We start from the raw sequence: 14,569 nt of genomic DNA, 5'->3' as shown, positions 1-14,569 counted from the left end.
CTCCTGACATTCAGGCTCGTCTGCTGCTTTAATAAGCAAGAGCCAAAAACACATAAATCAGACAGAAAGAAAAAAGAAAAAGCATGTTCACGAGCACACACAGAAATCCAAGTCAAACTTTCACTTCTACGCTGGAAACGGCTGCCAAATCTATATATGTGCCGTTGTAAGCCGAGCCTTACTGCGTCTCCATATCTCACAGTAACTTTGAGGCGTTTCACTGTCATGCTTCCAGGTATGTGTCATCGCAGTCGTTAGAGGCGACCTGCATTTTTACAGATGGGGAGAGGCCTTGCAGTCATTTGTTTTTAAGACCTAATTAATCTTCATTGGGCTGGGAAACATAGCACCCCGATGCAAAAAGGGTTCCTTCTACACGATAATTGCAGGGAGTCTAGGGCACCGAGTTTCCCAGACAACAAGGTCTGAAATTTAATTATCTGCTCTTTGGAAAACGTTGGGAAAGAGAGCTACACTGCAAAACTGCACTTTTGGGCAAGTAATGTCAGGCTCTTGTTGGGGTAAGCACAGGACACCACTGAGCACATCCTCCCTGCTGTCATTAAGGAAACACGTAAAGGGCAACATAACAACGACGGATTTATTCAACTTTTAAAAAATCGTCATGCAAATGCAGACTTAACAGTTTTTTTATTTGTTTTTTTTTATCTCTTGACATTTAACAGTTGTATCCTCTTACCATGTGCAGAGTAAACCCGATCACTTCCATAGTCCAGTCAGTCGCAGGAGTGTTGCTTTGCTGCGTTTAAAAAAAAATCATATCCGTCAAGCTCCATGACATTACGGACCGACTACAAACAATAAAGCCAGACTCGGGAGCAGCCCAAAGACAACACGGACAGGCTGTGGCAACATTAACATTCCGCCGTGCGCAGATCAGGCTCGGAGGGGGAGAAACATCGATAGGATCCCATTAGTTAAGTGTGCCCTTAGGTTACCAGAAATTTGATCAGAGATAGACCTTTTCCTTCCAGACACGAACCATTAGACGTTATGGCAACTGGAAAAAAAAAAAGAGAAAAGAAGCTGCTCTCCTCCTCTGAAACTACTCCTCCACCTCTCCTCAGTGGTCGAGGTTGTGCGGCAGGATCAGGATGAGCCCGGTGACGTCAACCTTTTGTTATCACCTTTAACACTTTGCCTTCGCAAGGTGGGAAACACTTTCCTGCCCGTCGTTACTGTTCAGATGCGCTATTTGCAGACGAGCCGCGAGCGAGGAGCGTGCACAACATCTGGATCACGAGGGAGGACGACACTAGGGTATACATGCATGCGTGTCCTAATGAGAATATGGGATACTAGCAGTGGGAGACAACTTAGAGAGACGGCTATACCATAGTTTTAAAAAGCACAAGATAACCACACTTCAAACTTCATCCCAGCTTCTCTCAGGAAAGGAACTTATTTGTGGCACAAAACTAATCATGTTCATGAAAATCACAGTGATAAAAATATGATCATGGTGATGATTTGGCAGGCAAATTGAGGTCTGCTTAATCCTCACTGGTTGTTATCGTATGCAAAAAAGAAAAACAACAAATAGCTAGACAGCTCAACTACACAAGCCCAGTTTCATTCAGTTAACACCGGCTTTGACCAAGAATGTATGCTCCTTTAGTGCCTGAGTAAAATATGTTTGTCTCATAAAAGACAGTTTATACAGTAGGTATACGGACAGTACAGGGGAGCAGTTCAGTAGCTCTAAACCTGCATGATGCCAGTCAGTGTGCCAGCTGACTGGCTCCTGGCTCCTGGCTAGCTAACCTAGCCAGTCAGAAACACACACAGTCCCATTGTTGCCTTCTCTAGCTTTCCTAATATTTATGCCACAATCCAAGAGGATGTCACACAGTGTCAGGCAGCCGCCGTGTTATCAAGATACAACTACTTACTCTCCGTTTACCTCTGCGAAAGGCATCGTTTAGTACGTCGCCATGGTTTAAAACAGACAGATTTTCTCCCGTTCCCCTGCGCTGCCGAATCACTGCTGCTGCTGCTGTCTGCGGCAGCAACTTCCGGCGCATGCGCAGCAACAGGGACCGTTCCAGACTGCGCCGTGCGCTGCGCAGGACGGCCGAGAGGTTTAAAGGGACAGTCAGCGGGAAGTTTAATTGGACGCCAAGCGAAAGGTGAAAATATCACGTTAAATCATTGTGCCGACTGTAAGATATAAAAGTACATGTAAATCGTTGAAAGTATTCATATTTAAATTTTTTCAATTATAGTAATGATCATTTCTTAAGCTGTTATGGTGTTAAATTAGCTTTTCATGATCAGTGGTGGAAAGTAGCTTAACATCTTTAGTCAAAAGCACAATTTCGAGGCACTTAAATTGACTACAACTTAAATTAAAAAGAATATCACGCAAAATCTCGGATATATTGTACAAATGTAACAATCGTCTACTTGTTGCACTTTCTTGATAAATGTTAGAAACGTTTTTATTCTCAAGATCAATTACTGTCAGACAGTGTTCACCTCATCTTTCACACACAGGTGCACAGGAAACCCAATTATCCCAACCTTTGACGTTCGCGTGCATGCAGATTTGGGTTGTAATACAATAATGATGTGCATTGAGTAAGCAATAATTGTCTGAGATGTTTCAGATGTTTCATTTAATAACGATAATCATTCTTTCTTGCATTAAAACATACATCTTGTTCGTGTTCGTTTCACTGACCCAAATGTAACACTCATCTGGCACGCCGGCACAAGATCTGCCTTGAGCATGTCTCAACCTTGCATTTTTGCATCGGTGCGCTCTGCACATATTGTGTTATGAATCTTGTGTGGGGAAGATAAAAAAAAAAAAACAGAGAGAAGACTCCGCGGTCAATAGTGTCACATGCTCTGTGATTTGATGAAAGGTTCTATTTGTGCAGCCTGATGTGTATGGCTCCCTAATCAAACACTTATATTTCTGTGACAACCAAAATAAATTACTCCATTACAACCACCCACCTGCCCTCTCCACAGTATTGATGCCATTTTATTACCAGAGAGAGACAGATGGACGACAGTGAACATTGTGGCAAGTCATGGGAATGCTGGAGAACGTGTGCCCTCGACCGAGTCGTGTCATGTCAGGCTGGAACCGGCACAAAAGTAATCAAATAAGATGATTAGAGGGGAAATTACACACGCTCAACTCCTGCAAACATTTCTGAAAGCATTGTGGAGGCCCGGGTTCCAGTACGGACCGGGCTTATTACAATGCTCCAGCCAATTTCGGCATGCAAGCTTCACTTCCCCCATCAGCAAGTGAAAGAGGGGAGAATTTGGTGTGAAAGCCCAATCACACGCGGCGCTCCGAGTTCAGCAGGTGGGGAAGTAGCAGCAGCAGGCTCCATCCCGCAATAATACAAAGTTAATGATGCAGAATGGTGTCTTTCTCCATACCAAAGAAGACGTCAATACAGGATGTTTAAGGACGCTGTTCCTAATTACGCTTTTTAAATTCGCCACTGACGTGATTGATGATTTCAAAGAGAGGCGCTATTGATCCACTTCACAGACAAGTCCCATCGATTGCAAGTCTAGAATGAATAAAAGTTTTTTTGCCCCCCCCCCACCCCCTCTTTATCTCCCCCACCGAGCGAGAGATTGTACAATCAGAGCATCAGCGTGACCTATATGGGTAGTTTGGGAGCTAAATCACCTCTTTTTAAAACGCAGACGAATGGAGCAGTGATTGCCGAATCGAGGGACCTTATAGGGGACCTTCGGGGCATCGCGTAAGAAGTAACAGTGAAATCTCAGCGCTTTCTCATTCATCGAGTGTTGGAGATTCATCCATCCACTCATTAATCTGCGGGGAGCCTTTGCAAATAGCTCCATATCTGCGTTGGACTCCTCAGCATGAAAGAAGTTCAGGAGCTGCTGTTTCACAGACAGCCAGCTGTGCAGCATCACGTCTCTCACTGCAATCAGCGGTGATGGAGCGATGGATGCTCCGACGCACCGGCAGATTATTTTTTTTGTTGCTTCCTTTGAACATGCCCCATGGCACGCACGTATTATTCTATGAACTTTGTTATTCCACGCGAGCAGCCAGATCTTCCTATTAGTGCAGAAGCTGCTATGACATGTCTAATCCCAGCACGTGTTCTTAGCAAGTCAACAAGAGGCGCTGCCAGAGCACATGCTGATGTGGAAGAAAGTCTGACATCACCTGCAGGGGGAATTCTGCATATTCAGGGTCATTTGACCTATCCCCCAATACAGAGTGTTCTGTTCGAATTACATAAAAACAAGATTGATTAGGAATCAAACTGAATTGGAGCAGCAGAGGGAAGCTTTCCATCACACCATGCTGAATCTCATTGGCAAGTGCACTTCAGATGGCAAAGTGCGCTGCAGTTTATGATTAAATGGTCTGCAGGCGAAGCCTTTTTGTCTTTTTTTGTGTGTAGAGAGAGAGAGAGAGAGAGAGAGAGAGAGAGAGAGAGCTCTTCCTGAAGGCCAAAGTTAATGCAGTCATAGAAAGAACTCTGATACACTCCCACGTGAAATGGCCATGTGAGGAAAGCCCGGAGGGAGAAAAGGGCCTTGAATGAATTTGAGAGGGAGAGAGAGTGGGAGGGAGGCAGATAGAGAGAAAGTTCAAACATTACTGATCCTCAAATATCCTTTTTGGTTTCTGGTTCAATTGGAATTTGGCAGTAAGTGTCTGCTAAAAGCTCCATTTTTGTGTTGCCCTTCTATTGCTGCCGAGCTTTTAGAGTTAGATGATGACAGATTGTGAGATACCTGATATCCTTCATCATCCTCCCCAGTGGAGGTGTTTGTTCCGCCCTGAGCAAGTCCTCGAGGACTAACAGCCGGCGCGTTTGATGGACTGCGGGGAGACATCTGCTCTGCCTGGCTTTGCCACACACAATGAAAACAACATGTTACAGTAATCAATCAATATGCAAAACGGTGTCCTTTTAGTGTGATGATTAACCTTACAGGCTTCATGGTTATCAAGTCATTATATCAGCTTGTCATCGTGAATTAGCGCCGAGGAGCCGCAGGGTGCGAGAGCCTGCTGTGTGTTGTTCTCTTCAGGCTGGCACACTGCTCTGAGCGTGCATGCTCGATATATATCCTCAACAACACTGACACCACTGCGCTTCAAGCACCCTTTGGGGATGAGCTCTGCTCTGTGTACTCAAGGGACAAGAAGGGACAGGGGGGGGAAAAAAAGTCTACACGATGCAATCTGATTTGTGGTCATAGGCGCACCATCCCTCGCGAAGTCATCCAGAAAATAGCACCCCAGTTGAGAGATCCTTTTGAGCACGCTCATCGATTTTTAAACTCTTGTGTTGCTGGTGTCGGCAGATGTGTTTGTGCACCGTGATGAGCTGATGTGGAGTTGCCACTGGCTGAACAGATCCTAACTGCTGTAGACAGGTGGGTCCCAGTTCGGGGCCCCAGGTGTATTCTGGGAGTTACAGAGGGTTTGCTGGAACAAAAACCGAACAAACATATTAATGTACATGTAAAAGTACAATTAAGGGTGTAATTATTGTGCATGTCAAAACGGCTTTAAGGCCTGTAGCAGTTAGCTGTTTTACATTGAATGGTGCACCTTTGTCCTCATTAATATTGCTTGAGTCGTGGGAGTTAAATAAATATCAACATGTAGGCTACATGTAGCATAAGTAGCTTCCATCAAGTCGCATCAAACATTTCAATGACAAAACTAAGAGTAGTTCGTGGTCTAAGTGGTATTCTACCTCAATAGTTTTGAGGAGCAGCATTTACTTTCAGACTTGTGTGATGGTTGTAACAGACAGCACACAGGACGAAGAGCATCATTTAGTTCACATATCGGTCGCCAGGGGGCGGTGTAGCTTCCACCCAAACCTCCGCGAGGACGCTCTTCTTAGCGGAAGTCGTTTCCTCTTTGGTCAAAGCAACATGGTTCCGCCCGGTAGACAACGTGAACGTAAACAAGCGGCTCACCTCTGAGACGACGGCACCTGTCACATCCTCTGAAACAGAAGCTGCTTGTCGAAGCCCAAAATGGCTCTCAGAGTGTGCGCTCGGCTCCTCAGAGACTCGACCGTCTCCTCTAGACTGGTCACCGGCGCGTGTGCTCGACAGGAAAGTGCGTCATGGTTCCTCACGGCGGGTCAGTCCCAACACAAGCGTCTCTGCTGCTCATTTAATGACGTTCACGTAGCAAAGGAATGTGTAGGGCTGCTTGTCGAGAGATGGGGCATGGGATGAATGTTTAACAAACAATGTGACCTTCAAATGAGCGTTCACTGGCGTTTAAAGGGAGCAGAGCGACATACAGAGTGCAGTGTATACAGTCCATGGTACAAGCACAGTACAGCAATGATAATGACAACAGGGGAGGTGAAAAAGTTGTGGTTTTTAATTTGAAAAGCATATATTCACACACAAAAATGTGTTTAGTTTATTGCTACTTCACTTGCATGTCTGAGCTTCACTGTGCAAACTGATGGATGTGCAGAGTTTGACACCAGAAGGTTGTTTTTCATTCATCTGTTGAAAGAGGAAAGTCCCTCTGTGCTCACGTGTGATGTGTACCCTGAAACCTCCACTGAACACTAGACCGGATGGACTCATGCGGTTAAGTAGGAGACGGCTTGTATCCAACACTCACAGTCTGTGTTTCTCTGTGAGGAAGGAGGAGTAAGATGGTATTAATGTAAATAATTACGAATGAGGTACATAGGCAGAGTGGTTTTCTGTGTCTTATTATATGTCTTTGAAGGTTTTGCAGGGTCATCCTACAACACATCCCTCCATTTGTTGCAGGGATGTGTTTTTTTTCACAATAAACACTTGTAATGATGAAGGCACGTGCTAAAACTCTCCATCACAAGAAGGTGATGTCCTCAAATAGCTTGAAGACAGACCAAACCTTAGTGACATTTCACTTTTATGTAATTTACAATAATATAAAATAGAGAAAAGTAGCAAATCCTCACATTTATATATCAAACCAGCACATTTTTGACATTTCTTCTTGATAAATGACTTAATCAGTTATTAATTGACTAATCATCAGTTTGAGCTATCGTTACTGATAACAATAAAATAATGATTTATGGCTTTAGCAACAAGTTGACGTGTCATTTTTGTGTAAAACATTTAACAGTTACATTTCAGCAAAACCATCTGCACGATCTTTCGGAGGCTTCTGTAATGAATTTAATGAACGAGTTTCCGAGGAGCACCATCTGAATGCATTATTTTGCATCCGAGCGCAATGAATCAGCCTCCCTGCAGCGCGCGCTGGCAGCGAAGTGATGGAGATGTTGATGTCTTTACAGGAAACGCTGCCTGCAGCCGAGGAGGGAGGGCCGGATTTATCTTCACGCCCGCCTGTTTTATTACATCCGAGGCATTTCTCGACAGACTGATGAAAGGCAAAGCAGCCGAGGCAGACGGGAGCCTTTATCGCCTTCCAGCCTCGGTTCCGCCGGACAGCGGTAATCAGACCTCTGCCTCCCAGATTTACATCCCCAGACGCGTCTGATCAAATTCTGCCGACGTCACCCTGCCACCAATCTGATGTTGTATTTACTCTTATTGTCTCTCTAATGATTCATTGTGTTCGTGTGTTTTCAGCTGAACAATTATCTTTGTTGCTGAGACATCCAGATCAGCCGGACAACTCGAAGGTTTTGAAAGTGGCCATAATTGGCGCCCCAAATGCCGGGAAGTCCACATTGTCCAATCAGCTCCTTGGCAGAAAGGTGTTTGTCTCAAGTTGTCCCTCTCTTGAACCTGCACACCTTTTAATGTATCCGTCTCCCTGAGGGGGCGAGAAAGGAGGCGGAGGTCACTTTGTAAAGCCAACGGTTATTTCTTAAAGGTGTTTGCTGTGTCCAAGAAAGTGCACACGACGCGGTCACGAGCCCTGGGCGTCCTCACAGAGGATGATACGCAGATAGTAAGAGCCTTCTCATGTCTCTTCTGTTATGATACCGTCTAAAAATCCAAATGTTGATACATATAAGTGCTTTCTTTTGTGTCTAGATTTTACTGGACACTCCTGGTCTCACCACTGTATCGAAGGTCAAAAGGTGCCTGTCTTTTTTTTTCGATTTTTGGCATGTGTCAAAGTCTGCCGTCTATACGCAGTGTTATTATAATATATGAATGGACCCTCTGTTTCCACAGACACCAGCTGGAGAAGACTTTGCTCGTGGATCCCTGGAACACGGTCAAAGAAGCCGATCTAAGTATGTTATAACTTCACTCTGAGCTCGGATCTGAGCCGCAGTTTTCCTTTTGATGTTTTCGTATGACTGATTTAACGTGAAGAGTGAAATATAGCGCTGAGTTTCAATGGCTTATGAATGAAACTGTGTCCTTTCCCAGTGGTGGTCTTGGTGGATGTGGCGGACAGATGGATGTGCAGCAGGCTGGACTTCGAGGTGCTCAAATGCCTGGCCCAGCACCCCGCCATCCCCGCCATCCTGGTGCTCAATAAGGTATTCTACCCCAGAATGATACAGGCCCATTCAATGCTGCTGAAGACGTACATCTTAATAAAAGGGTCATGGATGTTTTGTTTTTTCAGACAGCTAAATAATTTCATCAAACAGCTGGGCTCTGCTGACAGGTGTCTTCACCGATGCTCCTCTGTTTCTCAGGTGGACCAGGTCAAGGCCAAGGACCGGCTGCTGGACATTACGGCCGAGCTGACATGCGGAGTGGTGAACGGACGCCAAATGCGCGTCAGGCCGGTGATCAGGCCTCCGTGGGCTGAAAAGAGGCCGGAGATGGATTCGGAGTCGGCGCTTGAGGACGAGGACGGCGGCGGCAGCGCGGGGCCCGAGGGCAGCGCCGAGCCGAACTCTGTGCTGAGCAAAGAGCAGCTGAAGGCGCTGAAGAGCCAGAAGGGCTGGCCTCACTTCAAGGACATCTTCATGCTCTCCGCTGTGGACAGAGAGGACGTGGAGACGCTAAAGGTACACGTTCTAGGTTATGGTCACAGCAGGGAAAACTGTTTGTTAGTTTTACTGGATATATTTATTCCAGTCTCATATTTATTTAGTATCGGTTGGTTTTCATTTCTATTGGATGCCATTAGCCATGCTTTTTATCTCACCGCCATAGGAATACTTCATGGTCGGGGCCAAACCGGGACCGTGGCAGTACCACAGCGAGGTCCTGACCGACCAGAGTCCAGAGGAGGTCTGCACCAACATCGTCAGAGAGAAGCTGCTGGAGTGTCTGCCCCAGGAAGTGCCCTATTCAATGACACAGGTGAAGCAGTTTATTTTAGTTGCGAGGACACTCTGTAAGTCGGGCGTGATGATAAGCTGACAGCTCACTGACGACACCCATCACATCTCAACGACTCTGCGGCTTATTTAATGCCCTTCATGCTCACTTTCACTCGACATGCTCTTTGATGCAGCTTTTGGCATCAGCCTCCACCTGCTACACTTTGTGCTATTTCGTTATTTTTATTGCTCTCTGCATGTTGATGATCATGTTTTTTTTTCTTCCTGTATTTACTGCAGATTCCCGACATCTAAAGGTGTCGAATCACACAAAGTCAAACCGTAGCACAGTCTTGATTTGTTCTGTGACAAACTAACGTGTATAGAAATGCGAAACACTTGACACTTGGACGTCCCAGTCAGACATCTTTAATACACATGCAAAGCACTCTGGGATATGTAGTGGTGGGAAAACAGCTGCTGTTCCGCGTTGACCGACACGTTATTGACCTTTTGTAGAAGTTTTAATATTTAAATGTTTCCGTTTCAGTCGATTGAACTCTGGCAAGATGGAGAAAACGGCGAGCTGGATATTTCTGTGAAACTTTATGCCAAGAAGGACACTCACATGGTGAGTGCTCGCCACACATTTATGGGTTTTTGACATATGTATGTCTTGTAAATTTATCACGATCAGGACACTCAAATTAATGTCTTCTGTTCGTAAATCAGGTGTAACATGAATGCAGTACAAACAAAAACTACTCCGTAAGAATTCCCACAGTTTGAAATGTCCCTGTTTGATTTGAGGCAGGCACGGGACTGGAGGAAGGGAAATCTTTCTCTCCACCTGTAGCCTCTGATGGTTTCTAATATTTATTTGCCGTTTCTCCACATTCCTTCTTTTACCTTGTGTTTTTAACTTGTAAATATTTGAGCAGACTTTCTAAACCATACATATTTGATGGCAAAGAATATTCAACGTTACATCTGTGGTGCTGAAATGTTTGAGTCTCGGACCATTCTTTCACAGGAGTGACGGGTAGAACCTGTTTTATAGTTTATAGATATTTAAATAACTTATCAATATTAGAAAAATGCACAAATGGACCAGGCTTCTTTCATCAAAAATGGTACTAATGGTCCCATCTATTCACTGGTGCCTGATGTATTTGTCGTGTTCCACAGAGGATGGTGATCGGCACAGCCGGCCAGATCGTAGCGCGCATCGCCCGAGAGGCGGCTGAGGACCTGAGCCGCGTCTTCCTGAGGGAAGTAAAGCTGAAGCTCACAGTCAAGCTGAGGAAGTGAAGAGAGATGGAAGGACTTTAAATGGTGAAGAGGTGATTTGAGACGACTCTTCTCGTGTGTTTTGTTTTTCTCTGCAAAGGACAGACCCAAAGAGTCGAGCAAAGGATAAGATCTCCCACTGAGATGGACCTGTTAAGAAGAACTGTAAATGTTGACTTCTGCATCCTCTGTCTTCATTCATGCAGTCTCAGAAGACGTTATTAAAGATTTTTATGTTGAGAGATTACCTATAAGTTGCTGCTATTATAATAGTTTATTATTATAAACTGAGGAGTGCCCTAACTGCAATTCAATTTGACACATCTAAATCTGTAAAGTGTTGAAAATATTCTTATTAAAAGCGGCCCAGACGAGCTGCAGAACCGAACTATTAGCAGAGATATATTTTAGGCAACAAACATGACACGGACTCCCACCAAATGGATGTTTTGACACGAGTTCGACGGTGTGCTCATGGATGAGCAGGTCTGGCGAGCTGTGAAAAGGCCGGTGGTTTATCTTTGGCTCTCAGAGGTTTTTTTTGTTACTTGGCGAGCGCTTCGCGCCTAGCGGGACCTGCACAGTCATGTTCACTCAAATGTCCCCGATGTATCATCCACCCCCCCCACACACACACACACACTCTCCCGCACCACTTTAGCCCTCTCCACTGCCTTTGAAGTGTGGCCATCCATCCCCGCGACTATCACTTTTTGTTCCGCTGCTTTCTTCTCCCCTTTCCCTCTCTTCCTCCTCCTCCCCCCTCTTGCTTTTTTGGCTCTTATAAAGCCCCGGCTCTGCCCCCGAGGGCGGACTTGTCTCCCTAATGGATGGCAAAATAGAGCACTAACCTGATGCTAAAATGGGTCAGATAATGGTGATTGGATTCGTTCCCGCTTGCCTGTGAGTTAACTCGGCGCGTTACTCTATCCGGGGCATCTTGATGAATAACCAGCTAGTGGCCTAAAGCGAGGGGCGACAGGAGGGAGGGAGAGGCCTCGGATGTCTCACAGAAGCTGTGTCAGCCCCTCGAGCTCTCCCTGCTCTCTGCAGCGGCTGCTTCCCAGTGATTAGATAAAGCCGGCCGCGCAGCAGAGATCACCACCTAGACAAGCCAACTGCTGCGGGAAAATATTACAGCTGATGTACGCCAGCCAGCACATTAAAGTAATCCTTATAGATATTTAGAGCGCTGAAACCCTGATTTAGATGTTTTGTTTTACCAAAAATGACGAGGTACTTGTTTGTTTGGAAGCCATAAGATTTATTTCACAGAGGTTCACATACAACACATCAATCACCGACTTTCTTCGTCCTCCCGGCCCAGATGACATTGAGCGAGGGCCGTATAACCCTTACCCTAACTGAAACTCAGTAAAGGTAACGGTTTGACGGCCTCTCCTCTGCGGAGCGTGCAGCCTGCCACAGTCGGTTAGGCGAGAGCGTGCGCCGATGGTGCCGGCGGGGGGAATGAGACCCTGGATAGTACATCATCTATACTGTAGTGTCTCTTTAATAAACTTACAGTATAAGATGATATCCTGTCCGGGGCACAAGACATAACCAGTTGGCAGCCAGTTCTGGCCGCGTTTGTGATCTGCAGGGCAAAAGGTAGACGGCTCATTATAGTGATGCACAACAGTGAAGGTCAACCGGTGAAAATGGTAATCGTATGGCAAAGATGCTATTTTTGGGGAAAAAAACGTTGTGTTCAAATGCCAGTCAGAAGAAAATTATTTTTTCAAAACTGCACCGTAAAACAAGATGTATCCTGCACCCACAGCTCTGTGACCTGCTGCAGAGCCACAAAGCGCCCTCCTCTCTGTAGCACACACTCACCTTCTTGCATGCTGTGTGGCGTCTCTCACGGCTCGCCGACACGTTCCTCCACGCGTTCCCGTTCTGTGGCCGCCATGTGTCCACGTCTGGAGCTCCTAACTGGTCTGCTTGCTGGGCTCCGGCACTTAAAGGCCCCCGGCTCATTAGCATACTGTGATGACATCTGGGGTGGACCAGACAGCACGGGGTGAACTTTTCCTTATCTGGTCCTGACCTGATTGCCCACGCCCTTATTACACCCGGCAAAAAAAAAACAGGACTACACATGATTGCCATTTTGTATTTTTTTTACTGCATGTACCGTTGTTTAAAAATGAAAACTGTGAGCAGAAGCAACTCACCTTTTTGAGTTTTTTTGATCTTTCATCTCATTCGTTAATATTTTAGGAAAAACTTTCATTAATTTACTATTTTTAATCATTTAAAATGTCATTTTGTGCCAGACTTGATTTTTTTTGTATATGAATCAGTTTGACTTCACAGCAGCAGCAATACAAATTGCTTCCCTAAGCACTCAATATTTCTCATATTTCCCCAAATATTCTTCACGTCCGAACCACTTCACAGAAACTACTTGTGAGTTTTGACCTTTCTTGGTCAAACATGTCTAATTAAAAGCACCCAGCAGTAAGCCTAAACACCCATTCAAACGCATAATGTGGTGATGCATCCCGAGTCCTCTGAATCTCGTAGCCCTTGGATTTATGCGTGATGGTCTTTCATGGATTGGAATTTAATGCTGCAATACGTCAGCTGATGTCATGTCATCTGATTTATTAAACTGTTTTTCATGCACTGGGCTAGATTCCAGGATGTGGAGAGCAGCTGAGATCTGTTTTTAAAATCATTTTTTTATTTTTTATGAGACGTGTTAGTCGGTCACCGCACGTCAAATTCACAGCATCATCAAATTATGCCTGGACGGTGATAACGGTGTCGTTTGTCTTCAGTCCCTGACAGTTTGTCCCTTACATAATAGACTGTCTTTGTCTTTGCGGGGGGACTTTGCTCTCTTAACGTCTGCCTGAGACTCTCTGCAAACGCTTGTGAAGCGGTAACTGAACAAGATCAGAGTCGTGTCGTGCAGGATGCACACAGGAATATTGCCACCTCATTTATGTACCGAGTCCAGTGACTTCTCGAGCCACGCTGATGAATGTACCTGCTGCGACGCCAAGTCATTAGCATGGAAGTATTCACAGTATACTCACGTCTCCAGCCACCATTACACCACTACTTTAAGGTCAAGTTCATTTATCACAGTTTAGTGTAAACCTGCATAGGGGGGAGGGGGGGGGGGGGGGGGGAAGAGGGATGGGAACAATGACGTAATACTTCAATTCTGTTTATGGAACGCTGTTGTATGAACATGTGACATAACGGAGGTCCGAGTTAGGCGGGACATGGTAACACACTCCCCAGTCAGGGTGTGGGAGGTCCTGCTGTGGACACAGATAAAGATGGAGGTGGGACTATCTGTCTCTCCGGCTCCTTATCTGCTGCAGAAATGCAACACTTTTTCCATTTGCGTTCACAGATAATTTTTTTATTCTTCACCTCACGTGTAGAGACAGAAAGGGAGGAAGCTCTCATTTGATCAAACTGTTTGCAGTTAGGTGAAGGACAAGTAAAGGAATTGTTAATGCCGTGACATCATGTAGTGCCTACCACATGTTTCTTTGTCTGGCCTCCCTCCCTCCCTCCCTCCCTCCCTCCCTCCCTCCTCGCCCCCATCGCTGGCTCACATCATAGCAGAATATAAAACTGTGGAAATAAGTTTTTATTCAAGCAGACTAATTAAGAGTCTGGAGAAAGACAAAAAGTGAGAGAGACATTATGAAAGATCTTGATTTTGATCATCCTCCGGGGCAACATAAGTGTCTGGAGTATAAAAAAAAAAGAAAACTTTGAGTGATCATTTTATTCTTTCTTGCCTATTTGAACCTTTTTTTTATATCATCTGTCATTATCTGAGGGTAGTTCATGTTTCCACTTCAGAGGTGTGAAACATCTGGCCTGGAGTAATGTGAGCCACATCATTTTATTTTTAAGATTAGAGGAGATTGTGTCTGAAGGCCCCAAACCGAGCTGTACACGAGTTAAAGTCTGGCAGGTGAATGCTTGCACTTATTTCACAAAAAAAAAAGGCATTTTGCATGCAGTGTGGATCAGGTCTACACTTTGATTAACCAAAGAGAAAAGCCCTTTTAATATCA

At 45.3% G+C, this 14,569-nt stretch overlaps 2 protein-coding genes and 1 long non-coding RNA gene across 4 annotated transcripts in view; 1 reads left to right on the top strand and 2 right to left on the bottom strand.

Annotated features, from left to right (window-relative positions):
- fam222ba (family with sequence similarity 222 member Ba) overlaps positions 1–5,458 on the bottom strand; it is a 31,410-nt gene extending 25,952 nt beyond the window's left edge. The window contains exons 1-2 of the mRNA XM_076101986.1: positions 4,975–5,458; positions 4,774–4,884 (exon numbers count right to left, since the gene is read on the bottom strand). The gene's annotated coding sequence lies outside the window, so the exon portion shown is untranslated. The remainder of the gene's footprint in view (positions 1–4,773; positions 4,885–4,974) is intronic.
- A 456-nt stretch (positions 5,459–5,914) lies between these two features.
- Positions 5,915–10,761, top strand: eral1 (Era-like 12S mitochondrial rRNA chaperone 1). Its single transcript, XM_076101994.1, has 11 exons — positions 5,915–6,145; positions 7,320–7,478; positions 7,618–7,745; positions 7,865–7,942; positions 8,029–8,075; positions 8,173–8,234; positions 8,374–8,486; positions 8,649–8,966; positions 9,115–9,264; positions 9,775–9,855; positions 10,413–10,761. Exons 1-11 carry the CDS (start codon positions 6,037–6,039, stop codon positions 10,533–10,535), a joined length of 1,368 nt encoding a protein of 455 aa, XP_075958109.1. The 5' UTR covers positions 5,915–6,036; the 3' UTR covers positions 10,536–10,761.
- On the bottom strand, positions 6,373–12,512 carry LOC142960253 (uncharacterized). 2 transcript variants are annotated; one of them, XR_012956299.1, is made up of 4 exons: positions 12,354–12,512; positions 11,366–12,111; positions 9,107–9,248; positions 6,373–8,934 (listed from the first exon to the last, which is right to left on the bottom strand). It is a non-coding gene; the product is annotated as an uncharacterized LOC142960253 (long non-coding RNA). The 2 variants fall into 2 exon arrangements; XR_012956300.1 differs by having other exon boundaries at positions 11,416–12,111.
- Positions 12,513–14,569: the final 2,057 nt, after the last annotated feature.

This window comes from Anarhichas minor, unplaced genomic scaffold, assembly GCF_050575085.1.
Source record: "Anarhichas minor isolate MPS153535 unplaced genomic scaffold, ASM5057508v1 ptg000027l, whole genome shotgun sequence".
Classification (NCBI taxonomy): domain Eukaryota; kingdom Metazoa; phylum Chordata; class Actinopteri; order Perciformes; family Anarhichadidae; genus Anarhichas; species Anarhichas minor.
This window is presented reverse-complemented; position numbering and strand designations above follow the sequence as displayed.

What these genes read in the sequence shown, in the direction of transcription:
- eral1 (XM_076101994.1), top strand. Translation starts at nt 6,037, where the DNA reads ATGGCTCTCAGAGTGTGCGCTCGGCTCCTCAGAGACTCGACCGTCTCC. An exon ending in ACTGTATCGAAGGTCAAAAG is followed by an intron (nt 8,076 to 8,172) that starts GTGCCTGTCTTT and finishes CTGTTTCCACAG; the next exon opens with ACACCAGCTGGAGAAGACTT. An exon ending in AGGACGTGGAGACGCTAAAG is followed by an intron (nt 8,967 to 9,114) that starts GTACACGTTCTA and finishes TCACCGCCATAG; the next exon opens with GAATACTTCATGGTCGGGGC.